At 54.1% G+C, this 26,406-nt stretch overlaps 9 protein-coding genes across 9 annotated transcripts; 4 read left to right on the top strand and 5 right to left on the bottom strand.

Annotated features, from left to right (window-relative positions):
- Positions 1 to 153: 153 nt before the first annotated feature.
- On the top strand, positions 154 to 2,447 carry CPAR01_02798 (smr domain-containing protein; the record flags this gene model as incomplete). Its single annotated transcript, XM_060487085.1, has 3 exons — positions 154 to 1,094; positions 1,150 to 1,836; positions 1,889 to 2,447. 3 exons carry the CDS (start codon positions 154 to 156, stop codon positions 2,445 to 2,447), a joined length of 2,187 nt encoding a protein of 728 aa, XP_060354413.1.
- Positions 2,448 to 3,539: 1,092 nt separating this feature from the next.
- On the top strand, positions 3,540 to 4,877 carry CPAR01_02797 (uncharacterized protein; the record flags this gene model as incomplete). Its single annotated transcript, XM_060487084.1, has 2 exons — positions 3,540 to 4,330; positions 4,412 to 4,877. The coding sequence occupies 2 exons, from the start codon at positions 3,540 to 3,542 to the stop codon at positions 4,875 to 4,877; spliced, it is 1,257 nt and encodes a 418-aa protein (XP_060354412.1).
- Positions 4,878 to 5,375: 498 nt separating this feature from the next.
- On the bottom strand, positions 5,376 to 7,350 carry CPAR01_02796 (uncharacterized protein; the record flags this gene model as incomplete). Its single annotated transcript, XM_060487083.1, has 2 exons — positions 5,376 to 6,881; positions 7,117 to 7,350. 2 exons carry the CDS (start codon positions 7,348 to 7,350, stop codon positions 5,376 to 5,378), a joined length of 1,740 nt encoding a protein of 579 aa, XP_060354411.1.
- Positions 7,351 to 8,236: 886 nt separating this feature from the next.
- CPAR01_02795 (uncharacterized protein) lies at positions 8,237 to 9,696 on the top strand (the record flags this gene model as incomplete). Its single annotated transcript, XM_060487082.1, has 2 exons — positions 8,237 to 8,297; positions 8,348 to 9,696. The coding sequence occupies 2 exons, from the start codon at positions 8,237 to 8,239 to the stop codon at positions 9,694 to 9,696; spliced, it is 1,410 nt and encodes a 469-aa protein (XP_060354410.1).
- Positions 9,697 to 9,744: 48 nt separating this feature from the next.
- Positions 9,745 to 11,583, bottom strand: CPAR01_02794 (carboxylesterase; the record flags this gene model as incomplete). The annotated part of the gene is made up of 4 exons (XM_060487081.1): positions 9,745 to 9,941; positions 10,005 to 10,062; positions 10,123 to 11,199; positions 11,287 to 11,583. 4 exons carry the CDS (start codon positions 11,581 to 11,583, stop codon positions 9,745 to 9,747), a joined length of 1,629 nt encoding a protein of 542 aa, XP_060354409.1.
- A 1,458-nt stretch (positions 11,584 to 13,041) lies between these two features.
- CPAR01_02793 (uncharacterized protein) lies at positions 13,042 to 14,433 on the bottom strand (the record flags this gene model as incomplete). The annotated part of the gene is made up of 1 exon (XM_060487080.1): positions 13,042 to 14,433. The coding sequence occupies one exon, from the start codon at positions 14,431 to 14,433 to the stop codon at positions 13,042 to 13,044; it is 1,392 nt and encodes a 463-aa protein (XP_060354408.1).
- A 1,181-nt stretch (positions 14,434 to 15,614) lies between these two features.
- CPAR01_02792 (DEAD/DEAH box helicase) lies at positions 15,615 to 19,042 on the bottom strand (the record flags this gene model as incomplete). Its single annotated transcript, XM_060487079.1, has 12 exons — positions 15,615 to 15,652; positions 15,736 to 15,841; positions 15,892 to 15,976; positions 16,031 to 16,135; positions 16,193 to 16,420; positions 16,467 to 16,910; positions 16,965 to 17,234; positions 17,284 to 17,348; positions 17,482 to 17,931; positions 17,990 to 18,172; positions 18,224 to 18,489; positions 18,688 to 19,042. The coding sequence occupies 12 exons, from the start codon at positions 19,040 to 19,042 to the stop codon at positions 15,615 to 15,617; spliced, it is 2,595 nt and encodes an 864-aa protein (XP_060354407.1).
- Positions 19,043 to 24,507: 5,465 nt separating this feature from the next.
- On the bottom strand, positions 24,508 to 25,419 carry CPAR01_02791 (uncharacterized protein; the record flags this gene model as incomplete). Its single annotated transcript, XM_060487078.1, has 2 exons — positions 24,508 to 25,182; positions 25,378 to 25,419. The coding sequence occupies 2 exons, from the start codon at positions 25,417 to 25,419 to the stop codon at positions 24,508 to 24,510; spliced, it is 717 nt and encodes a 238-aa protein (XP_060354406.1).
- A 451-nt stretch (positions 25,420 to 25,870) lies between these two features.
- On the top strand, positions 25,871 to 26,335 carry CPAR01_02790 (uncharacterized protein; the record flags this gene model as incomplete). The annotated part of the gene is made up of 1 exon (XM_060487077.1): positions 25,871 to 26,335. One exon carries the CDS (start codon positions 25,871 to 25,873, stop codon positions 26,333 to 26,335), a length of 465 nt encoding a protein of 154 aa, XP_060354405.1.
- Between the last annotated feature and the right edge of the window lie 71 nt (positions 26,336 to 26,406).

Raw genomic sequence — 26,406 nt, 5'->3', positions numbered from 1 at the left:
GCTTCAACCCAAGACCGAATACCATCTATAGACGCGCCGTTACGGTCTCGGCTCTAACCGTTACATACGCACGCAATACATTACTTTTGACGCACCTTTGCTGCCTCTATCTGCTATACCCAGGCCCGCGTCTTGGCCTCCAACAGCGCAAACATGGTTTCCGACGAGCATTACGAGATCTGTCTACCGATTCTCCAGGATGTCACCCTCGAGGATGAAGACAAGACGGACAAGCTAGAAGATCTCCTGCGAAACCAGACGACTCTGAATGGCTCCTCACTAGATAATGCGATCCTGGATGTCCTATGGCGATACCGTGATGGAGGTGGACTGGCGGCCTCCCCTCCTCCTATCCGCCAGACTATCTTGCGGCGACCATCACCTGCATCATGGCGCGGCAATGCCACTCCTCTGTCTGGCTCGCCCAGACTTGGGGTCAGTCCTTTGGCCCCTCCAGGCTTTGTTCCGTCCTTTACTCCATCTTTCACGAGAACGAAATCGTCTGCGGCCTCTCCCTTCTCCTCTCCGAGGCCCTCTCCGAGACTCGCATTTGCGACACCCGCCATACCCAATAGCCCGAACTTGAACGCATACGAGTTCGCCAACGACAAATCACCTTCTCATGAAACTTTTGGCGACTATCAAACGGAAAACGTGGAGTGGCTTGTCGCCGATGATGCTATCAGCGTTACATCATCTGTCGGAACCTCAAGTGGCCTGAACGCTGCTGCACCCGAGTTTTCCTCCATGTCGTCACAGCAAGCTGACATGTCTCCATATGACATGTTGCGTTCAATACTCGGCCGGACGCGAACTGATGAGGAGATTGAAGCAGCTCTTGCCCTCCATGGCTACGACCTAAGCGCGACGATTGCATCAATCATGGAAAGTCAGGCGCAAGAGAACGGATATAGCAGCTCGCAGCCTGACGACAATAAGGTGTCTCTGATAGGAAAGGCGCTTGCTGCAGAAGGACGGCCCAGTACCCCAGCTGGACAAAGGTCGGGCGTTATCTGCAAATTCTACATGTCCACGGGACAATGTTTAAGGGCAGATTGCAGGTTCAGTCATGACTTGAGCAATCATTTGTGCAAGTAAGTATATCCTACTCCAGCTTTAAGTACAATTTCAGCTAACATGACTACCAAGATACTGGGTAATGGGCAATTGTCTAGCTGGCGAAACTTGCATATTCTCCCATGACCCAGCACATCTAATGAACAAGCTGGCGCTGGACGGGGCCAGTACTCCGCCAACAAGGCAGGCCAACTTGTCCGATCTGAATCTGTTCCCAGCACTTCCACCCGGCACGCCTGATCACATTGGCAGTTATAGCGGAAGCCCAGGTGTTACAATCGGGCTTACGCCCCCACCCGGCCTGAAGCCGTTCTACGCGAGCGACAGCCCTCGGTCTAGATCTCGTCCAGGAAGCCGACACCAGCAAGCGAGGGAACTTGTGGCTCCGTCGCTGGACGATGCAGATGCATTCCCTACTCTAGGCTCTGCTGCAGCGAAGCAAGGCAAGAAACACCACGGGAAAAGGGGTGGACACGGCCACAATCATAAGGAAAATTACGCACCAAACTCCCTTGCTGAAATCGTCAAAATGTCGCCATCTCCAGGGCCAGCTTTGCTCCGTCAAGATATAAAAAAGATTGGACGAAATGGGAGCTCAACCAATATCCGGAACGGGGAAAACAGCGCGGCAGCACAGGCGATCCAGAATCCGAAACACATTCCGTGGTTAGAAACCGGCGAAAGAGCCAACAAGGCCTACCTCAAAGCTCGACAAGAAGCTATTAAGCACGGCGGTCTCAGGAATAAGTTCCTCCAGAGGTAAGAGCAGCAATTTTTGAAAGATACTGCGCCAAACTAACCACTAAACTAGCGCTGCTCAAGCATGGAACCGGAACGATGCTAGGGCTGCCAAAGCTCTGAGTCTGCGAGGCCAGAGCGAGAATGACTTGATGCGGAAGGCACATCGAGAAGCAGCGCGCGAGCTCTATGAGGAACGCAACAGAGGCATTGCGAACAGTTCCGAGATATATGTAGACTTGCATGGACTTCACCCTGAGGAAGCCGTGGAATACCTTGAGCGGGTTCTAATGGAGAACGGCAAGGAGACTCGACCGATTTACGCCATTACCGGTACTGGTCATCACAGTAAGAACGGCAAGGACAAGGTCGGCAAGGCGATTCGTAACTTCTTGAACGAGTGGAGGTACGCCTACCGCGAATTCTCCGTCCCTGGAGATCGCAACAATATGGGTGGCATCTTGGGCATTGATGCTCGAAGCTACGACAAGTCGTTGGCGCGTGAAGGAACGTCGAGTGCAGACGACAGTAAAGAGGAGGTTGATATCTTGAGTCAGGGTGTGGAGATTGGGGACGGCAAAGTCAGGATGCTTGTTAGGGATCCTCCGAAGGGGCCTAGTGGACGGCGATAACAACCGGCTACCTAGAAGTGATGAAAAGACAATAAAGTAGAAAGAACCGCAAGTAGAAAATGTCAACAAGACGCTCCAGGAAGCGAACTCCTCTATCAGAATTATCTCAAGGCCCTAGCGCGTAAAGTGATGCATTATTGCTGATGACGACGGTGGAAGTAGAGCCGCGTCTAGGTAAGATCGGGCGGGTATCCGTACCTTACGGTAGGTTGAGTTCATGCAGGGAAGAAGCACTTTGAGCTTTCCAGCTCGAGTGGAGCCCCCACCGAGGTTGGAGAGCGCCGGACACTGGGCCGGTCAGTCGGCAGGCAGACCGACGTGGACGGGATGCACAGCGGCTGCCATTTTGGGACGTGCGAGTGCCTTATGCATCGAACCCCCTGTATGCCATGCAATTGAAACCGTCCGCAGGAAACATGAGACATTCTCATTGCGTTTTCCCATGAAACGGGCTCTTTAGGTAATGCTCTGTAAACGTCGTCATCAGGAACGGTAGCAAGCCTTGGTGTTCCAACTCTGAGTTTCTTTTCTGCGCAAGTTCACGTATTTTGGTTTCCTACCACGGCCCTTCTATACGTGTAACCGTACATTCTGGGGCAACTAAAATAAGGTACGTCGTACTAGGGCATTTCCAACGACCCTGGAGAACCCCGGTTATTTTTGGCAAGGTAGCAGCCCGCCCGCATTGACGGGCCCGGCGATCCATGGAAGTTAACCGCGGACCTTGCGTAACGCATGTCTCTAGGTGTGGCTTGGGGCACTCTGGTTAGGCAGCTTACCTCATCGCGGTGGGTGAGTGAGGTCAGCTCCTTCAACATTGCGACGCATTCTCCTCCCTCATCACTATTCTCTGTGTTCCATTTCTGTACTTCCATCAAAGATTATCCCATTTTGTCGAAATGGCCTCGGAAACTTTTGAGTGAACCAGTTATAATTCTAACTGCGAAAGAGACGAAATTACGGTAAACGAGCGTGCAATCCACTGGTCGAAGCCCCACGAATAGCTTCCTGTATCCGGAGCCTCCGGGCCCCAAAAAGCCACCACGCTTCCATTTGTCTTTGCCTCCTCCGATCCCCGATCGACTACCCACGATGCCGGCCGACTACGAATCAGCAGCGAGGGCGCTTTCCCTCTCGCCGAATCCCCCGTCCTCTCCCTCCGAAGCCCACGCTGACGTTCGCCCGCCATGGATCCGCAACATCGGCGGTAACTCGTCCTCCTCGAGAACGACAACCACCCGCCGCATGTCCGCGGCACGCTTCGGCCGCGGGGGCCAATCCAGCTCCAGGCGCACCACGGCGCTATCGGGCGTGAACCGCGCGGTGCGCTCCGCCGTCAAGGCCGGCAACCGCCTCTGGAGCATGTACCTCGGCCTCAGCCCCGTCCAGCGCGTGGCCGTCGCCGCGTTCCTCCTCGTCGTCAACGTCCTGGGTCTTCTGTTCCTCATCTACTCGCACGCAATCTTCAAGTGGCTGGCGCCCGTGTCCCAGAAATGGCGCGCGCTGCCGTTCGGCTGGCTCATCATTTGGGCCTTCACCTTCATGACGGCCTTCCCGCCCATGATTGGCTACAGCACCGCCATCTCGGTCTCAGGCTTCGTCTACGGGTTTCCACTGGGATACCCCATCGTCGCGACGGCCACGGTCGCGGGCAGCTTGACGGCTTTCTACACGAGCAGGGGCATCTTCAGCGGTTACGTGCACAAGCTCGTCGGGCAGGATCACCGGTTCATCGCGCTAGGCCAGGTGCTGAGGAAGGACGGGATCGGCATGTTGACGGCGGTGCGCTTTTGTCCGCTGCCGTATAGCTTGTCCAACGGGTTCCTGTCCACGATCCCTTCCATCAAGCCTTGGATGTTCGCCGTCTCAACGGCCCTTGCCAGGTGAGCACGGCAGGGACACCTAATTGTGTCCTCGCTTCACATCCCCAAGTTCTAGCACAACTAACAGAGGATCCCGAATAGTCCAAAGCTTCTCGTCCACGTCTTCATCGGCAGCCGCCTCGCCCTCATTGCCGAAAAGGGAGACGAGATGACGGCCGGCGGCAAAGCCATCAACTACATCTCCATGATCCTCGGTGGCCTCGTCGGCCTAGTCGTCGGCTGGCTCATTTACCAACGCACCATGGCCCGCGCTGCCGAGCTGGCCCTGGAGCAGGCCGAGACGGAGGGCGGTCTGGTGCCCGGCCAGGACGCACCCGATTATTCGGATATTGAGGCCGGCCTCGTGGACCCAGAGGATGTGGCGGCGCTCATGGACGATGACGATATCTCGCTGTGGGCGCGTGAGGCTGATGAGGAGGGCGGGTATCATGATGACGATGACGATGAGAATGAAGGCGGCGGGCAGAAACTCGGGCGTGAGGGTCCCGTGAATCCGTTTGATGATGAGCACAACGGAAAGGGGGGCGGGTTCAAGGATTCGGATTAAGGCGTTTTTTTGTTTCTAAACGGACAGCAACGGCACTGTAGACTTAGAGCTGATGTGGCACTAGACACTGCTTCTAGACATCAAACATGACTGCAATGTTTCAGGACAAATGATGCTCAGGGCAGCGTACGGGGAAGCACCAATCGGGCAGCAATAGTACGGAGTATTCTCGTGATATCAATGTCTCATTTCGGGTCTTGTGTGGTATCATACGGACGAGTTCTGTCTGCTTTTCCTCCTGGGTCCACTCATACCATACCCTCCCGTTCTGCCTCATCAATCCGTACATCAAGCTCGTGCAGTACACCGCGGGGTGTAGCTGGAATAAGGAAAATCCACGAAGGTGGACGAGGAAAACTAGCTCTGGATTAAAGGTCACATCCCAACGCCTTCGCTTAAAACAGACAAACGCCGCCCTTTCCCGAAAATAGAAAGTCGTATGTGCAAAACGGAAAATGGAGAGAAACAAAGATTAGAAGGTGTCATGAGCTCAGACCACTATTGCCTCCCCTGGAAGTGTTGCATAAACTGGATCGCCTGCTCAATGGGATAGCCGATGAACACTGGACCCGTGAAGACCATCTGTGGCACGCCGTTCGGCGTGTACTGCTTGTTCGCGTCGAGAGATGGGTTGATGAATGTCGGTTGTTGAGGGGGTGCGCTGTAAGACGGCTGCTGCTTCACAGGCGTCGACGGTAGTTCGATAGGTTGAGGATCCGGTTCAGGGTGGACAAAGGTTTGATCGCCAGTATTTGGCGGAGGCGACGCGAAGCCCATAGCAGCAAGTTGAGCGTGATCGAAAGGGCATTTTCCTGCAGGCTTTGGCGGCGATACATCTTCGCCTATCTCGTTTGACATGAGCTTTGGAGCTGGTGTAGGAGACACAGGCTGGGCCGCTTCACGAGCGGCTGCCATCGCTGCCATCTTCGTATGATCGAAGGGGCATTTGCCAGTCTTTGTCTTTGGCGCTGGTGTTTCTTCGCCTTCAGAACCAGATGGCATAAAGACGGGTGCTGGAGGAGGCGAAAGAGGACGCTCTTCGTCGCCCATACCATGAGGCTCGTAGATTGGGACCGAAATACCCCATGGACGGCTAGGAGACTCGCCTACTCGAACCTCTTTTAGCGTTCGGTCGAAGTGGCTCTGTCGGGCCTCATCTGCATCTTCGGGCTCCGGCTGAGACTGCTCGGCATCTTCTACCGTCGTGTCTGTGACAGCCTTTGCCCAGTTGTGAACCCTCTCATTCGAGGCCCGTTCGATTTCTTCCTGCTCCTGCTGTGACTCTGGCAACATTGGCTGATGTAGCGCACTAAGCCCCTGAATCATGTTCACCAGATTGCCATATTTTGCGTCCAACTTCTTGATTTGCACTTCGTTCTTTTGGTATCTCCTCACACAGACCTCGTGACTGCGAGGCAACTCGTGTTTGTGTGTCTCAACGTAGTGTGCAATCTCTTCCGGGGAGTGTTGGTCTAGGTAGCGAATGGGACATTTGGCCGGGGAATCGGCAGCGCCGGGAGCCGGTTGAGATGTTGATTCCTCGAACATGGCGGCACAGATGGGGTCCGTAGAGTGGTGCGGAGTAGGGTCCTGGGAGCCCTTCTCAGCGCTTTGCGCTTCACCATCGCCCTCGCCTGCGCTGTCCGCCTTCTGAGAAGAGAAAGGACATTCCAAAGGCCCCTTCTTCCCCTCGATCGTAAAGTCTTGCTCAAGGACGGTAGACATCGAAGTTCCGGTCTGTGCCTCACGAGAAGAAGTCTCTCTGCTAGAGTCGCTCGTCTTACTCGTTTCGCCGATTGACGTAAGCTGCTGAGCAACGCGCCGGCCGTCTCGGATGATGAGAGCAATCTGATTTCGGGTATCCAGCTTGTTGCGCTTCGGTAGCGGTACGGGGTTGGCGTCTTCTAGCGATGGATTCGCGAGTTCTGGCGGCAGCTGTAACTTTGCCAATACTTCGGAGATTTCGGGGGCAGCAGGGGCATGTTTGTCGGCCAAATACTGGTACTGTGAAGGTCGGCCGATTAGCAAGGTTTACCACCGAAGCTGGCCCGGAGGCGAAAGTGATGGAGGAGTTGCAAAATTGCAAGTCAGAAAATGGTAAGAGGAATCAGTCTTCGCCCCTTGTGGAAGGAGCTCTTGATCTAGAGCTAAGGTTGTTCATCATGTTGGAGGTGGTGAGGAGAGTGTCACAAAGCAGTGGCTCTGCTGACAAACCCCTGCGCGTTTCGTTTCAACTCACCTGCTCGTGGGCGAATCTGAGCTTGTGCTCCAGGATCGTCTTCCTGTCGGTCAGGATCTGGACCTCATCGGCAAGAGCGTTGAAGGATTCAACAAGCGTCGTAGTTAGATGTATGTAATTCATCCCACTGTTGGTGGCTTCGCGCTCGGAACATGTGGAATGGGGCATGAAGTGGCGGGAAGAGAAGGTATTCGATGTTTGGGTGGATGGGGAGACTTTCCTTTGGCAGCCCATCGTGCACCAGGCGCTTCCCCAAGTTGGGACTTGGTAGGTTCGCTAAAGAGACGGCGCGCGTGGAGTCCGACCCAGGTTTTGCCGAGCCGAGCACCTTCGGATCGTACGCGGGGGTTGATGTCATTGGTGGATTGTCACCCGGAATCGGAGCTGAGCTTATGTAAGGAATCTAGAACATTGCTACCTCTAAGAAAGTGAAAGTGAGGCAAGGAATGGGAGTTGGAAGAAATTCCTGCCTAGCAACGGATGGCCCGCAATGTCGCCAGCATGCTTGCTTCTTTCTACGCGCGTATTTCATCGTAATTCCAGTTTTGTGTAATTGCATTGTGCGATCATATACAGGTCTTCTGTTCTCTCTCTCTCAAACCTCATGTATTACCAGTCCATGTCGGTCCCTATGCTCGAAATTGTTCAGGACGCCAGCACCTTATGCTCTATTGAGCAGTTAACATCTCTTCTTTCTAGCCAACTTCGAGAATATATAATCAGTTGCATATGCATATTTCCGTGACTTTTGTAAGAAGTCATTAAATGCTTATCGACATATACCTTCGCAAATAATTTCTTCTAAATTGAGAGCGAATTCAAATTCTTGGAAGTGGAAAACCTGAGGAGTTCAGTGATCGAATCCTTTCCCTGAAGGTGCTGTTCCTGAAATGCGATGCTCACAGTGTCACACTGTGACTGACCCGGTTACCCAACTGAGAAGGTGCGACATCTCACGGCACTTTATCTTGCACCGCCATCTAGGCGGGGTTCTCAAGGTCCTCATGCTTGCGTAGTTGCCAGCATCAAGTCTAGTGTTCTTGTTTAAGCAGTTTGCTCTGCGGTTTTCCCGCTTTCCTGTGCCGTCACCAAGCCTTCACTTTACCACCACCGGCTCAACATGGCTTCTAAAGTAATTAGTGCGGCGAAACTTCTCAGCAAGAGGTCGCATGTCATCCCAGGTAATTCTCCATGTAGGATCGTCTAAAGATCAGCACTGATCAAACGACAGGTCAATTCCTCGTGTCTGAACTCTTCTTCGAGGTTCCAAAGGACTACAGCAATCAAGCTTCGGGCGTTCTTCAATTGTTTGGCAGAAGTGTCACTAAGCACGAGAGGCCCATAGTCCCTCCGACAGAAAGTGAGAAAAAGCAGGCAGAGCAGAAACCATGGATGGTATTTCTGCAAGGCGGGCCAGGGTTTGGTAACCCAGAGCCTCAGGACAGTCCCATCACTCGCACTGCCTTGGATCGAGGATACCAGGTCCTGTTCTTGGACTATCGAGGAGTTGGACTTAGCTCTCCCGTCTCCGCTGCTACCTTAGCCCTCGAGGGCAATGCTCAGAAGCAAGCCGATCATCTCAAACTACTTCGCCAAGACAACATCGTCAATGACCTCGAAGCCGTTAGAGCCTATCTTACTGAAGACTTCCCGGAAGAAAAGAAAAAGTGGTCCCTCTTCGGTCAATCGTTTGGCGGTTTTGTGTCTCTCACCTACCTTTCGAGGTTCCCTCAAGGCCTTCGGGAAGTCTTCCTCACTGGCGGTCTCGCACCTGTCGGCAAGTCGCCCGAGCAGGTGTACGAGGCAACCTTCAAGAAAGTCCAGGAGAGAAACCAAGCCTACTACCAAAAGTATCCTGAAGACATCGAAGCCGTCCATCAGGTGGCTCGTTTCCTACAGGAAAAGAAGCAGGTCAACCTCCCTGGCGGCGGATACCTCACCATTCCAAGACTGCTCACTCTTGGCCTTGCCTTTGGTGCTCATGGTGGACTCGACTCGGTGCATTCGACCATCCTCAAGCTGAAGACGGACTTGGACCAGTTCGGCTTCTTCACGCGCGCGTCCCTGACGGACGTTGAGACGGCAACGTCCTTTGACAGCAACATCATCTATGCTATTTTGCACGAGGCCATCTACACTGATGGACCGGGTTCTGTCTCCAACTGGGCAGCCTACAGAGTCGGCAAGTCCTTGGAGAAGTTCTCCTGGTTGGCGAAGGAACCCGCTATCTCCGAGTTCACGGCCCCGCCCCTCTACTTCTCGGGCGAGATGATCTTCCCCCTACACTTTGAGACATACCCGGAGCTGATTGAACTGCGCGAAGCCGCCGAGATCCTGGCCAAATTTGACCAGTGGCCGGAGTTGTATGACCAAGAGAAGCTGCGCGAGAACACTGTGCCTGTGTACGCCGCCGGCTACATCGACGACATGTACGTCGACTACGAGTTCGCCAAGGACACGGCCGCGCTCGTCAAGGCCAAGGTGTACGAGACGAACCAGCTATATCACTCCGCGCTGCGCGCCAAGACGGAAGAGGTGATGAGGGAGCTTTTCAAGCTTCGTGACAACCCAATCGACTAGTTTGTACCTCTATTCATCACTTCACGCATGTACATATCTAGAATCGCCTCAAATGGGTATCTTCGCAGCCGTTCTTTTCCAGAATCCACATCTCTTCTCTAGTTGCCCCAGGTCAGTGGTCGCGAACCCCTCAGGGTTGACGACCCATTCCTTGCTGTCCTTGAGGGGCGGCACACCAGCTTCCGTTGATGCCGACAGTTTGAGCGCATTCGGGTCACCCGTTTGGAAGAAAGACGCAAACGCCCCTGCAACAGTAAGTGTTAGTGATGGTATTTTACCGTAGGCAACATGCAATCTTGTGTACTCACCGGCGTAGCCCTGGTAGCGTGCTGGGTCCGTCTTTTGCACGGCATTGACCTGATTCCACTGCATACCTGTTAGCAACCCACCGACTAGATGCTTCCCTGAAGAGGCACCAAAACTCACCCAGACGGTATCGCTAGCATGTTTGGACGGGTTGAGTGAGTATTCGCCCAACCAACCCCCCTTCGGCGCTGCGCCCGAAAACCAAAACGCCGGACACGACAGAACGACGTCCCGGTAAATGAGTCCGGCCCGCACATACGTCGTGTTATACGAAATCGTCTCCGTCGTGCCAGCCGCAGGATACAGCCTCTTGACGCCCTCAATCTCGCAGTCGCCAAAGCCAGGGAGGAACCCCCTCAGCCACTTGTCAAACGAGGCCTCGCTCGAGTTGAACGGCGGAGACCCGACGTCCGTCGCGCTCTGGAGCCCGCCGGGCAGGAAATTCTCGCCCTCGTGCGTGTTGTGCATCGCGAACGCCAGGTCCATGTTCACCCGCCCCGCCGTGGCGGCCTCAGAGAGCGGCTCTCTGAGGAACTCGCCGTCAATGACAGGTGACCACGTGAAGGACGATGTGTTCGTGACATGCGAGCTCGAGATGGCGAGGCTGGCGTCCCGGATCGTCTGCACGTCCGCCTTCTTCAGGCAGGCCAGGCTATCCTCGGCGCCGGCGCATCCCGTACGGGAGGCGAGCTCGTCGTAGAGAGCCTGTGCCTCGGGGCTGTCGTGGGCGTACGTCTTTGGCCAGAACGGGCTGCTGGCCATGGCCTTGCGGAAGAGCTTCTGCTGCCCCCCGCGGCCGATGGCCTGCGCCAGCACGCTGCCGCCGCCCGCAGACTGGCCCCAGATGGTCACGTCGTCCGGGTCACCGCCGAACTGCTTGACGTACTTTTTCGTCCACTTGAGTACGGCCTCCTGGTCCAGCAGGCCCGGGTTCAGATCCGACTTTGGGTCCGCGGCGATCTGCTTCCCGGGGAGGAGGCCAAAGGCGTTTGTGCGGTAGTTTGGGTAGATGAACATCATGTCGGACGAGCTTGAGACGTTGAGGATCGGGTAGGCCGAGGGCGGGATGCTGAAGTAGGCCGAGCCCTGGATGAAGCCGCCGCCGTAAAAGGTGACGACGACGGGCTTCAGGGGTTGGTCTTGCGTCCAGGGGCGGGAGTAGAGGCCGAGGTACAGACAATCTTCGGAGCCGTTGACCTACAAATGCGCCCAGGATCCAGTCAGCACAACATCTTCTTCTTTCAATGACTCAACAGCCACGGAACCACAAGATTGAGAGCATACCGTCCGTTGAGGGCACATATCAAACGGCTGGCTAGAGTCATACACGACACCCTCCACCGCCGCGGGGGGCTGCGGCCCCCGGAACCGGTTCTCACCCACGGGAGGCGCCGCGTAGGGAATCTTCTGCCAGTACGAGATGTTATACTGGTCCGAGTAGGCGCCCTGGAAGTTGCCGTAGTCGAGCTCGGCCAGGAGGTGATTCTGCTCCGCCTGCGCCTGCAGAGCGGGGCCGGAGGTCCTAAAGGCCGCCGTCAACGCCGTGATCACCGTCGCTACGGTTCCTGAGATGGGCGCCATTGCGGTACACGATCGTCGGGGAGGGTGGAAGATCCTCCTTTCGGCGTGGGGTGGCGGTGTTCAAAGAGGGAGGAGGGTAACTTCGATGAGCAGCGGCGGACTCGACTCGACTCTCACGAGGCTTCAGCAAGAACGCCGGAAACGAACTGGATGGACTTTAGCTGACGCTGGTGGCTGGAAGACGATTATTATACCTATGTAGAGACAGTTCGCCCCCCGTTGCAACCGATGGCCGCCCCCCAGGGCAGCCTAAGGAGGAGGAGGAGGGGGTCAACCAATGGATGTAGGTAATAATCTAATCCAAGCCTGTCTGCCCAATCTACACTAGTTTGCATTTCCACCATACGTAGTACATCCGCCGTCCGGGAACAGAGGACCAATTCGGGGCCTGTTCCGGACGAAAGCATCGCGAACAACCCCCAAGAAGCAGGAAGAATGTAGAAGCTGTCATTGTTGCTTTCCTCGTGCCTGGTTCCGTGTGTGGGGTAGCTAGCGCCGATGGTGGGGATCTTGGGCGGACAAGGTTTCCCCTCTTGATAAAGCTGTTTTTCACTGGCTTCCCCGGAGCTGCGGAGCTTCGAGCAGCGCTGAACAGCCTGTGAACCAGTGTCCCCGACTCCCCCAGAATCAGCAAAGCTGGGGGTGACGGGGGGTTGGGGTTCGTTCGGGGGTGGTGGGCTCGCGCCGCTCGGTATTTCTGCTCAATCATGCCCCGAAAGTATTCGTATGGATGGCAGATTCGACCATGCAATTTCTCCGCCGCAACCTTTTACTTTTTTCTCTTTCTACTTGTGATGGATCAAATGGCATCAATGACTCTCTTACCCTTCGCTTCTGCCGACTCGCTTGACACTCGCGGGCCCGCGTGGATGCGACGGCTAGAGTCTGTTCTAATATCGCGATGCAACAAACCCTACCTTACTAACCTTCCACTACCTATTCATTCCAAAATTGACCGACCGCTTTTACCCTGCCGCCACGGCCCCGGCGCAACGCAGCGCAGCGCGCCGAACCGGGCTGCTGGCAAGAAAAAAAAGGGTCACATGGGCCAAAGACCTGCATGGATTTTGGTTCGATCGGATAAACGGGATGCGCCTTTGTTTTATTTCAGTAATTTCTTCCCTCGCTTTCCATCCAAATAACGGGGTAATATCTCTTTCCACAATGAGGGACCCGTCGCCGTGGGACAAAGGCTCCCGAACATGGGGCTCCATCGAACAGAGTTTCTTTCGCCTTGACCACTTGACCACCCATGTAGCAAGCAACGTCTTCGCTTTCCTCCTTTTTCCCAACAACATACAGATACAACCGCCTAATACCTAGTCATGTCGACGACGATTTCTTGCCTTCATGTGCCGCCGTCTCCATATTCTCCTCTTTGTTGAATAAGACAACCATGGCAGACAATCCCTATAGTGCAGACTCCATCAAGAGAAAGCCGTGCCTTTTCCTAACCACTTAAACACCAAACGGTCCTGGATGCCAATGATGCGGCGGCGGAGGCGGCGGAGGCCGCATATGAGGATGCATAGGCGGCGCAACCGGCCACATAGGCATGACGTGAGGGTGCGTCGCCCGTTCCATGGACGGTAGCGCCCTACTGCCTAGATCCTCCTCTCTTCGAATGGCTGTCTCGCGGAGCATAAGAGCCGCAACTTCTGGATGCCCAATCAGAAATTCCGACGTGAACTGCGGCGCTCGTTGCCAGAGCAGAGGCTGTAAGAAGCCAACGCGCGCAAAGATCATCCTCAATAATGGGTCAGATTCAGGGACGCCGGCGTAGAGCTTCGAACAAAGTTGCAACACAATCGACTGTGCTGCATCAGGTCCGGCGGATTCGAGCATGTCGATGCAGTGACGCTGGATCGCAGTTTTGAAGTCATCCATGAGGAATTTATTGGCAACAATGTATACCTCTAGACTTAGCTCGTATGTGAGCAGAAAAGTCCGCATGTCTTGGCCTCGTATACGGTCGCCATCCGCATACTCGTCGTTGGCAGAGACTGGTAAACCGACCGAGGGCGTTGACTCTGGCGGTGTGATGACTTGCTGTCGGCTACGGCGTCGGCTGTGTGGCTGTAAACCTAGGGGCCGCACTGGTGGCATAGGGTTGATGATGTGCGGCGGAAGGTGGCCCGGAATCGGCCTTGCGCGACCAACGCCACAGTTCCAGCATGGCGGGCCGATGGTTGTGGTGCAGCGCGGACATCTGCAATCTGGGCGGTGTGTACCTGGCTGTTTCCGGTTCATGCGGTCCCATTGCCGCTCCCGCCGCCGTTGCCGCCTCTGCGCCCGGATTCGACTTCTGGCACTGGCCTCACTGGCCTCCGACGATGACACCTCCGACTCCGATTCGCTTCGGTAGCCAGAGTCTTGTGCTTTCCCTCGTTCTGATGCCTCGACAGCCAGTGCTGACGCTGCTGGCTTGATAGGAATAAAGCTTCTTTGGTAGAGAAAGGCGACGAGAAAGTGGAAAATGGCCGGATCCTCTTCTGGAAAGTCCATGGATTGGGCCTCAGCTTCTCTGAAATCTCCGCAAAGGGCTTTTCGGAAATATTCCGTCGCTAGCAAGATATTTCTGTGTACATGGAAAATCTCTTGATTCGGCGCTCGTCCAACTCGCAAGGGGACGATGGTCGAACTGTATCGACCGTCTGCTGAACTGAGCCACAAATCTTCGCTAGGGCTAGGATCATCTTTCCGTTTGTTCTCTTCGTGTGTCTGATCGATGACAACGACGTCCGGGAACCCGGTCGGTCCTGCTCTCATAACATCGCCCAGCGTTCGAACGGCATCATCTGCATCAGCACTGCTCCCGCCAGCACTATGGGCATGGCTCTGAGTGGACATTTCGCAATGCAGTCAGTGTACGAGGTTGAATCAGTTCGACTCTGTAGGAACTGTTGCGAGGCCGGACCTCACGATATTGTTTTCTGATGAGCTGTAACAGGTGACCAGAAGAGAAAATGAACAAGTCGAGTCGAAGAACCACGAGAAAACAAAAACAAGAAGGAGAGAGAGGAACATGAGAGCGCATTTCGGAGACAAGGAACAACCGCTTCATATAGCTTAGACTTGTACCAGACCGAGGTCAGGCAGCCACACCCACAGCTATATGCAAATGTCGAACAAGACGGATGAGGGTGGGTGGCTCGGTGGGCGGTGGCTGTCAGACCTTTGTTGGTCGCGAGCCTTCTGGGCGCGACCGCCAACTACCTATGGCGAGGCGCACCTCGGTCACTAGAGGTCCGCCGGACAAAACCCTTTCGGGACAGAGTCAGATTCTTTGCTTTTCCCGTCTCCCCTGCTGTGTAACTCGCGCATGAACGGTTGTGTTGTCGCATAGAAGAATCGATTGCATGTCAGGTGCCACCCGGGATTTGCGCTGGGTTTGCCATTCCTAGGTCGATCGGTTGTGGCTCTATTTCTCTAGCGAACATTCCCAGGAATGCCACCCACCTCGGTCTGCTTCCTATGCAATCCGTCGCCGTGGGTGTCTAGGACCCAGGTCAGTCTTGGTGTGGGTACTTGTCTGGACCTATGCGCACCTCCGGAACGGGACGCAGGCAAATGCAGCACCGTACTGCGGGTGCCATGTGATGAACCTGAGTTGCGTTTGGTTGTCTTACACCGTTGCACCTTTTTTTCGTGTTGGTTGCTGTCGGTCTACGGCTTTGTTCCAAAATCGCGGCTAGTCAGACCACTGAGAAGCCACGGGGGCCCAGAGTAGCGGTGGGAGCGGCCCTCTATCACACGCACTTCGCGTTAATATCCGGCCCTGCGAATGCGGTGGGAGGGGCCACCATCCGATGCAATGCAGGTTAGGCATCTTCGTCACCAATTATTGGCGGATGTGCGGCGGCATGCATGCGCATCTATTGCGGGAGGTAGTAAACAGAGCCTATGAGCACCATAGCCAAATGCCCGGGTACGATGTACCAGCTTCGTAACGGCCGCGGTGCTACCAAGCTGCCAGTAAAGAGCGTGCTCTAGGCCGCTCCAACCGTTGCCAACAACCTCCGACATGTTGGTCATTCTTCCTCATAGACTTCCTGTTGCATTTGAATACCTGTACGCAAGTATAGTCAGCTGCTGTGCTAGCCCGACTTACAGTCCACCAACGGCGCCGATATGTCTCTCGGTTTGACTTACGCCACAGTCGGTTGGCCGAATCCGAGATGACCCTGGCCTTGGCCATGAGTTTTCCTTCGTATTTGATACTTTCCTGCTCCTTGATGCGCAATTTACTTGGTTGAGCCTGTCAAACGATGAGTTTGTTATCAATCAAGAGTTCCGTCGCCTGCTTACCTGCATCAGAATTGGTAGGAGCTCGTTGGGATCAGCATTTGCGATGGCCGCAATGCTGCGAAAACCGTTCTCCCAAAAGACTCTTCTGTTCCACAAAGTTAGACGATATTCCGACGCATTCCCCGGTCGCGCAACTTACGCTGTCCGACTCTTCACAAAAGTGATCTTTGCCAAGGCCAGCAAGTCGGCTTTTGCCCCAGCTCTTAAACGGTCCGAAAAGTGATCTAATGCAGCAGACATAACGCTGGCCGATGCGATTAGCGATTGATCTACTAACCGTGTGGCGAGTAGTTCGACTTACCCCCAATCCATGTATTCGCAGAATTTGATCATTCCAGCCGCAAACCCATTGCAAGTTTGGGATAGGGTTTGAACGGCACCTCGCGGCACATCGTACTTTCGCGCCACAACGTGAATGGGCATCTCGTTACACAGGTCTCGTAATTGAAAGGCCATGTAAAACCGACGGTGTACACGAACTACTTCTTTCTCCTCAGCAGTCGTTTCTTTGAGTGCACTACCCTGCGCTCTGATCACGGTTAGCGACATAAAAAAAAGGCGCGAGGGGTGCCTACAGCCGGTTGATTACAGCACGCTTGAGCCCAAGGAAACCGAGAACTCTATGTCCACTTTCATCCATATTGTCCATCTCGTTCCTGAAGACTTGCCAGTTGATGTTGATGCCAGAGTCCTGGACGGGTGTGAAAGTGTAAAGGATATGCATCTCTCCGTCCATAACAAATGCTTGAAGCGCCCTTTCCAGTTCCTTGTGGATGAAGACACCATCTTCAGGATCCAATGCAGAAGCTACAATGGCCCTCCCAAGTTTTGTCGGTTGGTAGTTCTCGCAGTCGTCTACGGACACAAAGCCCATGTTCGTCAGGTTTCTGAGGCTGACCTCGACGCAGTCTTGGAGGGACTCCAGAGGCCCAGAGTGGCTTAGCAAAGTCTTTGTTATGTACTCGTCCAGCGCATCTCGGCTTGTTGCTAACCGTATGGCAATGACTTCCAAAAGTGCTCTGAGTACTGTTAGCACGATGGATACTACTGCGCGTTTATGCCGAGTCTCTGACCTTTGTATTCGCTTTCTGTCCGTCATCAACCCGCTTGTGATTTGCGGTATCTCAGCGTGCATCAAGTCGACAACCTGCTCAAGATCGTCCTTTCGGCAGCACAGGTAGGTTTCTCCGACTTCGTCCTTTCCCTTGCGACCGGCCCGTCCACGCATCTGTCTGAGCATCGATGGCCCTACAAAATCTCTTCCCATACGAGCATTGTGAAGAATTACTCGTCGTGCCGGCCTCAAAGCTGTCAGCAAATCAACCCACGATTGTGCCACACCACTGGACTTACAGGTTTATGCCAGCTGCTAAGCTACATGTTGCTACACACACTTTGAGTGTCCCAGCATCGTATGCATTGGCGATGATGTCTCGTTCTTCCGTGGTAAGACCCGCCTGCAACATTTAGCTACTGATTCGATGACACGGCGTCTAATGTAAACTGACATCTGAATATGATTATGTTAGTTCTTAAGCTTGTCAAAGTTTCGTGGTTGGACTGACGGTGAAATGCAACGCCCATGGGTACCGTCTCTTCCAGAACAGGATCGATACCTGTTCCGAGACTACGCAACTCGGCCATGAGTTCAGTCCTCTTCTCAACTAGACCAGATTCGAGCTCGTCTAGAGCAGGCATGACTTTGGCAATCCAACGGGCGTCTGCTTCACAGCCGTAACGACTGCTGGCGAAGACCAAGGCTCCGTAGCCAGCCTTAGCAGTCTCGCTAGCAAGTGAAACAACAGCGTTGAGTACGGGATCTTGGAATTCCTTGTGACCGGAAGGTTCTATGCGTCTTGTGGCTCTTGATCCCGTCTTTTGAGTGGCTGTATTAAGGTTCTTGGCCGTCTTCAGCAGCTCGCTTGTCGTTGTCGCTGGGTATATGTTGCCTTCGTAAACGAGGTGTTCTTCGATCGGCACTGGACGATAGCGCGTTTCATACGAATGAGCTCCCAGCCACGTAGCCAAGAGACTGATGTTCTAAGATGTCGTGTCAGAATGTGCCGTGGCTGAAAATCTGCAGCAAGATCGCACCCACAGACATGGTAGCGCTCATGCCGATGATTTGCACCGGTTGAGGCAGGGTGAGCAACTTTGTGCCCATTAATTCCATCAGATACCCGCGATGGTCATCGTCGATCATGTGAAGTTCGTCAAGGACAACTGACTTTAAATGTTTAATGGTGCAATCATCTATCGCCGTATTGACAAGTGCGTTGGCCTGTCGGGTCAAAGTTAGCTGAATCCAAGGCGTCGGCCGTATGCTTCCCACCTTCTCTATGGTACACACGCCAATGTCAAAGTCGGACCAAGTTGGCTTAATCTTGCTTCCCCCAAAGAACCCAATGACCCTGATCGTGTCTTCATCTGCTCGCTGCCTCCAGATGCGTTTTTCGTCGTCAATCTCATCTTTTGGTTTCATTACGCCCTGGACGATGTTTCGAAGCCAACGGACCTTTTCCTGTACAAGGGCGACATAGGGTAGAACCAAAAGGACCTTGGCGTTCTTTTCCTCGAGCACCCTCTTCAGCATCAAAACTGTCGTCTAGTCAGTCCTGTGTCAGCCAGAATGATGGACGAACTTGCCGTCAGCCACGAGAGACTTTCCACCTCCGGTCGGAGCACTATAAACGAGGTTTCTTTCGCCAGCGAGAAGCCCCGGTCCGCGAAGGCATGCTTTTTGCCATGGATACATTATTTTGATACCCAGGCTGTAGAAGTTCCGGACCAAGGAACGTGGAAGTCCATAATACGGATGGGCAAGAGCGAGTAAGGGATCCGAAGACGACGAAGGCGTGGGCTGGAGCTCTCTTCGCTGTGTGTATTCAGATGGACCTTGAGTAGCCGCCGGGCTCAATGAGATGATCGGGCTCGCGACAAGCTTCGGGGGCCCAGGTGGTAAACTTGATGCTCTCTGCACTAGCGAGGTGTGACTGGGCAAGATTGTTGGTTTCGGCGCAGTGGGATGGGCAGACTCAGCACGAGGTCGTTTCTGCCCAGCAATTGTGGTTGTCACGGCGTGATATCTCCGGCCTTGCTCCTCGGCAACCTCGACGGATGTTTTGTGCCAGATGCTGTTATTAGTGGCCATTGTGAAGCAAGATGTCACCAAACGTCAAAATGCAGTCCATTGAAACAGGGCAAATCCAAATTTGCAGTTAGATGCAAAAGCCAAGGCAGCAAAAGGACGAGCAGAGAAGTGAAATGGAACGGGTCCCAGCATCAGACTTGAATGTTGTTGTGCATGGGGCTGCATCGGCAGGCAGCTACTTCCTGTTGGTGATGCAACGCTTGTTGCTAAAAATTGGGGAAAGCGCGTCCTGCAGAACGTGTGGAAGGCAGCAGCAGGGATGACCCGCTTCTGCTGGGCCACGCGAAATCATGTGTTGGAGGATGTGGTTTGGTTACCTTAGCATTAGCACCGTGACGGAAGACGGTCGGTGTGGCAGGTATTACCTCATGTGCCGCCCGAAATTTAACCACCAGGTGAAAGTCGAGCTTCTGGAATCGGCCGGTCGACGGGGTCGCAAATACGTACTCTAGGCGCACCGGTCAGACCGCCCCCACTTGAGGCCGAGCCACACTTCTCACACCCAGTCTGGTGGAGTACCACTGGTGACCTGCGTGGCTGACTACCTACCTTACTCCATAGATCAGACGTGGCACTGACCTTCCATCGCTGTTGCAGAAATCTGTTGGAATCGGGGCCGACTAAGGTAGGCAGTCAGGGACTGGACTAGATAACCTTGAGCCGATGGGGGCTACGGGCTGCCCCAAGTGATGATTAGATTTTGAGGGGAGACCAAGTTCGCTTGGCCCCCGGGGGGGGGGGGGGCTTGTCTGAGCTGTAAGAGACTGGACGGGATGGGATCGGGGGTGCGGAGGGTAGAAGTCTAGATAGGTAGTCTCCGTTTAACGACCATTGGCAATGGAAGACAAGAACCCGCAGTCGAAAAAGACAAAGGGCAGGGCGGGACAGGTCAGCCTCTCAGCGCGCGTTGGGGGCAAGGGGGTCCGGTTCCTTTGTAAGAGGCACCGGACAGGTGGCCAGCAGCAGCCATCAGGAACCCAAACTACACCGCAGAACAAATTCGTGTGGGCGAAGGATGATCCAGGTTCCAGAGCAAGTGGTATTGGAGCATTGGAACCATACGGTAAGGATTATACACAGTAAGGTAAGGTAAGGGAATGGAAAGTATTGGCTCCCCAATGCCTAGCTTTGGTGAGGAGCAAGACCCTGTCACAATACAGGGATCCTCAATTTGGCCCCACATATCCCTTAACGCTCCGTCATGGCCTGCCACCACCAGTGATCACGACCCCATCTCCCAATGACGAAGATGGTCAGCCAGAACGGCTCCCCTCCTTCGATGACCAACACTGTCGCCGACGTAGAGTGAGGCTATTCGTCAACCTGATGGATACAGCGAGCTAAAGCCTGACTCTATGTACTGGCAGCTCAATGACTGCATCGAAAATTGTCACCTCGGTCAAGCCTATCCCACGTCTTGGCCTTCATCTTATACCTTTTCCCACATCGATACAGCCAGTTGCACCTGTAGAGCCAGTAGCAGTACATCAGCTGGAACATACCTTGTGCATGTCACGCTCGGAGCACCAGATTCGAGGGCAGACATATGCTGCGTAGGGACTAATTCCGGCACAGGCCCAGCCAGGTTCGAGGTCCAATATTGTCAATTCCAGTCGGGGCGTCGATGACTCGGCGCAGGGCATATGGTCATTGGTCCGACCGGGTGAGCGATTGCCTCGTGTGCCTTGGTGCGTTACCGCTGACATTTAAGTGAAAGTCGGATCTTCAGGATAAAAATGTCGCGCTCTCCCACTGCCTAAGTTGCATACGCAGTATTGACCTTGGGTTCCATTCGATGAAACGAGTCGGGGTTCAAGGCAGCGCATAACTTGGAAGCCGGTAGATTAGGAGTGATTGGAAATGGCCGGGAATGCGCTTGTTGCTGGTCAGCGATCGGCCCCTGGCAACATGTGGCATGTGGTGCCCTTCCTTTTTTCCCTCTCTTGTGCGGCGTGCCGGACCAACCGACAAACGCGGTCAATCTTATCTGGTTTTTCTGACGTCCCCCGTCTGCCGCTAGTGGGCTTCACCACCGATCGCGAAAGCCATTGCGTCCAAATAATATCCAGTCGACAGAAGCATTCCGGACAGCCATCACGATTTTGGTCGTTTCAATCCTTTTCATCTTATATGTCCCCTTGAGAGCAATCGTGGAAAGCTGCGCGCGATGCTGAAATGTAGGCGCTCGATTGACTCGTGAACGAACTGCTTGTATTTCCGACCAAGGTAGCCACACGTAGCTAAGGGTGGGATTCGATATCGTGGACATTGCTGAGAAACCCGGCAAATGGAATGGCAGGATATCCCCATTGCCAGAGAGAGAGCATTCGATGGCGACAAAGGGGGTAAATGGATTTTTGGCTCATAAGAAGAAAGACGTGGCCCATTCGTCGTTCGGCTCCAGGGCTGCACAATCCAGGCTTAGATTGGAAGCAGCTGCTTGTACGCCTTGTGGGTGTACACACCCGTTGTCGATTGCACACCACGGAGAACTCCTCACCTCATTAGTCGCGCTCGCCGAGGCTGGCCCCCCGTTTGTTTCGCGCGATGCGGTCGCTGCCGCCGATGGCTTGCGGCGCGGTCGTGGCCCAAGCTGTGAAAGCACCAACTTCACTCCGCAGTATCTCTGCTAGAGACAAAAGCAAGTAGTGCCCTTTTGTTTCCCTCTTCAAATAAAACTGACTTGAAGGTCCTGACACCGATTGTGTAAAACCTTCAAAACAAGCGTCTTGGAGGTGAGAGAACGAGAGAGAAAGGTTCCTCCAGGTCTCCCATCATCGTTGGGATAAGGTACGTTCGAGTTGTCTTAGGTAAGGTAGTGCCGCAACTCCTGGAATGGTGGAGGAAAGATACGTACCTCTTAGTCGTCTGCCAGCGGTCCCTTGCGGCTCCACTCCGACGTCCAAGTCGGTACGTATCCGTTGGGATACATGACCATGTACTACGTACCTTACCTGTCTCTCCACGACGCCTTAAACCTCAGCGCGCTGAGTCTCCGTGCCAGGAGGGAATGGGTCGAGCTGGCTTGTGGTTTGAACTTTGAAACACATCGTAGTATTGTTTGCGCTGATGTGTCTTCAAACCGGACGGTCGCCAGAAACGTCAATAGGATATTGCACTCGCCTCAGAACAAGTCCCGGGAATGCGGGAGCGGGACCCAGTGTGCCTCGATCTCATCTGTAGTCCTCAAGTGCTCTGTGTGGTGGTGCGCGCGCCTTGCCTCGGAAGCTGGGCGGGCAACGGTCGGCATCTGACTGCTCTGTCGATGCAGCTCTCGCTCTGCTGATTGAAACTGTCGCTCTTTACCTCTCATTGATTCTCAGACGGGAAACTTGGTCGCGTGGCTTGGGCGACCCGCCATTTCATATGAGAACGTTACAGTGTCAGACGGTAACTCAGAGTGTAGGTTTCCCAAGAAGCTAAAGACCGATGCAAACATGGTCGAGGCCCAAGGCTGATCTGCCACCAACAACGTGCAGTATCCGCACAGCTCACGTGCAAAAATCCATGTCGTTTGATTCCGCAGAATAGTGATTATTAGGAAGATATTGACGATGTGGAACTGCATCCATCAGAAGCATCAGCTGTGTCTCGACTTGGCTGGGTTTACAACCAGTGCTGGGGCTGGTAATTGACAAAAACCCAGATTGCATGCCAGGCGAACTGGTACACGATGGGATAATCCGCCGAGAGGTGAGGTTCAGATTAAGGAAAAGGGTGAGGGTGGCAAAGGAAGGGTGCTCAATACCGACAGCAGGGGACATTGGAAGCGTTGCCGTGATAACCTCCGGAATTTGTTACCCCATGTCGTGCATATAAGTTTGACAGGGCTTTGATGCACATAACCAAGCTCAGTGCGAAAATCGTAGTAGGGAATGGCGGATCAATACGGTCGGTCTGTTGTCCGAAGTCATGCTATGACTGATTGGAAAGGGGAAGAAAATTGGATAATGGGGGGGTAAGAAAAAGAGTACCAAGGGAAGACAGCATACGTATGAAGTTGGGTGTCATTAATGAGGCACCGTCCCATCCGGTTGGTGTGCAGGTCAAGTTGAGCCAGAAGTGACCACCTCATGCGGCCACCATTTTGTGGAGAAGACAGCCATCTAATGTAGGGCGTCGATCGGCCAGCCTGGAGCAATATGCGAATACAGACATAGTTGGCTAGGAAAGCAGAAACAGGCTCGGTTGAAAAGGCGCCTATTTGATTGAGGGAAGGCGAAAGAGAGGGAAAACCCAGGCGCTAGACGGCGAGAGCAGGAGGTGCTGTTGATTTGATATTGGGGTGGGCGGCCAAGAGCCACTGAGTATCCCAGGAGGTGGGATGGAAATGGAACCGACACACATGGATGATGACGGGGGTATGGACGACATCTCGTGGGCACATCCCTACGTGGTAGGGAGCCCTTCGTTTCCACAGGGTTGGACAAGCCGGGGGTGCAACGAACCTAGGAAGGGCATCGAAGGAAGAAGTAGGCGAGTCGTTAGCCTGTTGAACATAAGCAGCAGCCTTCAATCAGCAAGCAACAATTGAGGCAGAGGAGGCGCGGCGACTGCGATAGTCAATGTTGTCAGTCCCTATGAGGGCCTTCGCACCTGCATTCCTTTGCTGTGCTCTTTGTCACCGGATGAGGAGCAGGAAAGATATCGCGGTGGCTCTTCGGGTCAAGACGATCAAGACGCTGATCAAGATTTGACTGGATAATGCCGGACATCGTTTGAGACGTAAACTGAGTGATGTGACATAAGAGTTGAAGAGGAAAGACTGTCGATACCTTGACCAGATTCAAAGGCAGGCGCGATTGGGAATGAAAGTGAAGGAGGAAAGCAGGAAGGAGAACTAGTTGGCTAGGAAAGGCGGGCGATGTCAAAACTGCAGGGAAAGTGCCAAAACAGATGGCGAGATGGAGGGACAGACAGGATGGACATGGTCCTGCTAGGTAACAATTGTGTGGTGAAAAAAAAAGACAGCCAAAAGTGACTTTCTCGCACCTTGCCATGAAATGCCCAGGCAGTCGCCTCGTGCCGCGCTGCGCTGCGTGTCTGCCAAAGTACTCGTACTTCCATGCCAAGTACTGTGTGCGTAGAACCCCGACCCATACCCAGACCCAACGAGCCAGCTAGCCCCGGCCGGCAGGCTCTCTGAACGTCAACGTCGTTAACTCGACTTGATCGCGAGCGAAGCAAATTGAAGAGACTGATAGCTCGCATCCGATGAGGCCAAATTGCTGGCGCGATTTGATGGCACAAGGTGCGAGATATAATTTATCCAGAATTGATTCGGCAAGTCGGATAGCAAGAGATGTGGTCGGGGCAAGGTATCTGATGTCCGATGAAGGCAGGGTACCTAGCGTATGCACGGAGAACGGGTACCAGCCAAGGTACGTCAATACCTTAGCTACCAAGCGAGCGAGCGAGTGAGCGGGACACGGAGAGACAGAGACATGGCTATTTTGCTAGTGTAGTTAGACAGGGACAGGAGACGACGGAGACCATAGGAAGAGAGAGAGAGAGAGCGCGCGCGCGCGAGAGAGAGAGAGACAGAGACAGAGAAAGAGGGCGCGCGTGCGGAGGGACAGACGTCGCCTCATGCAGGTCTTGGGCATCGTCCACTCACACTTTCGCTTTCTTTCCCACTCCCCATCTGTTTCTGTGTCTCTTTCTCCTCTTGTGGGATATTTCCTTGACAACCTTACCTTGAAGGTGCCGCACTCAATCGATGGAATCTGTCGTCTCTTTTCCCTCCCTCCGTCACGCACATACACTCGCGCGCACCTCTGCGGACGCGAATGAGTAAAACTATGACTTGCTTTGACTGAGTTCGGGGCTAGACCCTTGGGACCGATTGAAGAAACTGAACGAAGAGCAAAAACCGCAGCAAAAGTACGGTGACGATCTGATAGAAGGCAACGGGTGGTGAGATGGACGGGGGCGTGCGGTTGGATTCTGCGGCGTTGGCAAGCCTGTGGTGAGGTGTGAGGTCGCCGGGCCCTTGCCCGGTCTTTGGTGCGAGAGTGATGACTGCGGGAGCGGGTACAGAGGTACAGAGTGGATCCATCTGTATCATGCAGGTCGTGGAGACGTATCGATACCCAGAGTTGCGCGTACTTTGTGTGTAGCCGTGAGTAGCATTCCCCGACCTGCAGCAGATCGATACTTCTCACCTCCCACGCAGCCCCATCCATCCGCAAGAGAAAAAAAAAGAAGAGCGAGGGGGGCCTGCCGCTGCTGCTTTCTCTCTCCTGCTTCTGTTGCTGCTGTTGCTTCTTTCCTGCTCCCGCTGCCGCCCTGCTGGCCCAGACGGGACTGGAGAGGCATTATGTACTTTAGCTTACCTTAGCATTGGTCTGTCGGTACGCAGGTACGTATCCGTACATTTCCAGATTTCCATATGGCGCCCACACACGCACTCTCTCTCCCTCCCCCCATTCTCCCATATTAATACTACTTGTCCCATCAAAGTCCCTGGGCCCTTGCCCCGTGTGTGTGAGTACCTTGCCATAGATTAGCTGGGGAGAGCTACATACCCACCCGACTTCATTGCGTTGCGGCAGTGGGAGCCATCCATCGTAGCAGTCGGTCTCCGTAGCGGCAGCCCAGATTTATGGATGAGGCAAGACAAGGCAAGTCGCAAAGCCAGGTTAAGGTGGGAAGAGCAGGTAGGCCAATCTATCGGTAGGCAAGTGGATGAGGTAAAGACGGATCAGGTGCAGGTTCGTCGGTGCGTGGTGCTTTTGCTTTGCTTTGCTTTACTCTGCTGTGGTTGCTGGTCCTGGACATGGACATGGACCTGGACCGGACGGGACTTGGTGCCATGCCGGCGCTGCAATGAAAGGTACACCGTACACCTACACACCTCAGAACAAAAGGCAGGTACGGGGTCGGTCGACCTTCTTCGACGTTTCTTACCATTTTGCCTTCCGCTTGTCTGGACCTGGACCCATCTTCTTCTTCCCGTCACCTTCCTTCCTTTCCACATCACTTCCTCCCTGGCCCATCTTGACCACCTTCACAAACACGCTCGATTTCGGCTCTCCAGCTGGCTCCATTGCTTCCATTCTCCCTGGTCGCGCGGATCCGTCGAACCTTCCTCGTCGGTTTCCTACCTACTGGGGTCCCAGCTTCTCACTCGCCCTTTGCTTTTCCATCGTCTCGTCTCTCACACTCACATTCTCATTCATCTACACCACCACACCTCACTCACTTCACTTCACCTCACCTCACCCATCACCACCACCACCGCCCACCACGCTCAAACCCAGACGCACATCTCTACTTCTCCCACATTCATAATCCAAATTCCACACTCACCCGCGTCACTACCTCCACGCGCCTTCCCCCCGCGACTTTCTTTTCTGGTCGAT

The sequence above is a fragment of the Colletotrichum paranaense genome (assembly GCF_030867605.1).
Source record: "Colletotrichum paranaense strain IMI 384185 chromosome Unknown Scaffold_2.1, whole genome shotgun sequence".
NCBI lineage: Eukaryota > Fungi > Ascomycota > Sordariomycetes > Glomerellales > Glomerellaceae > Colletotrichum > Colletotrichum paranaense.
This window is presented reverse-complemented; position numbering and strand designations above follow the sequence as displayed.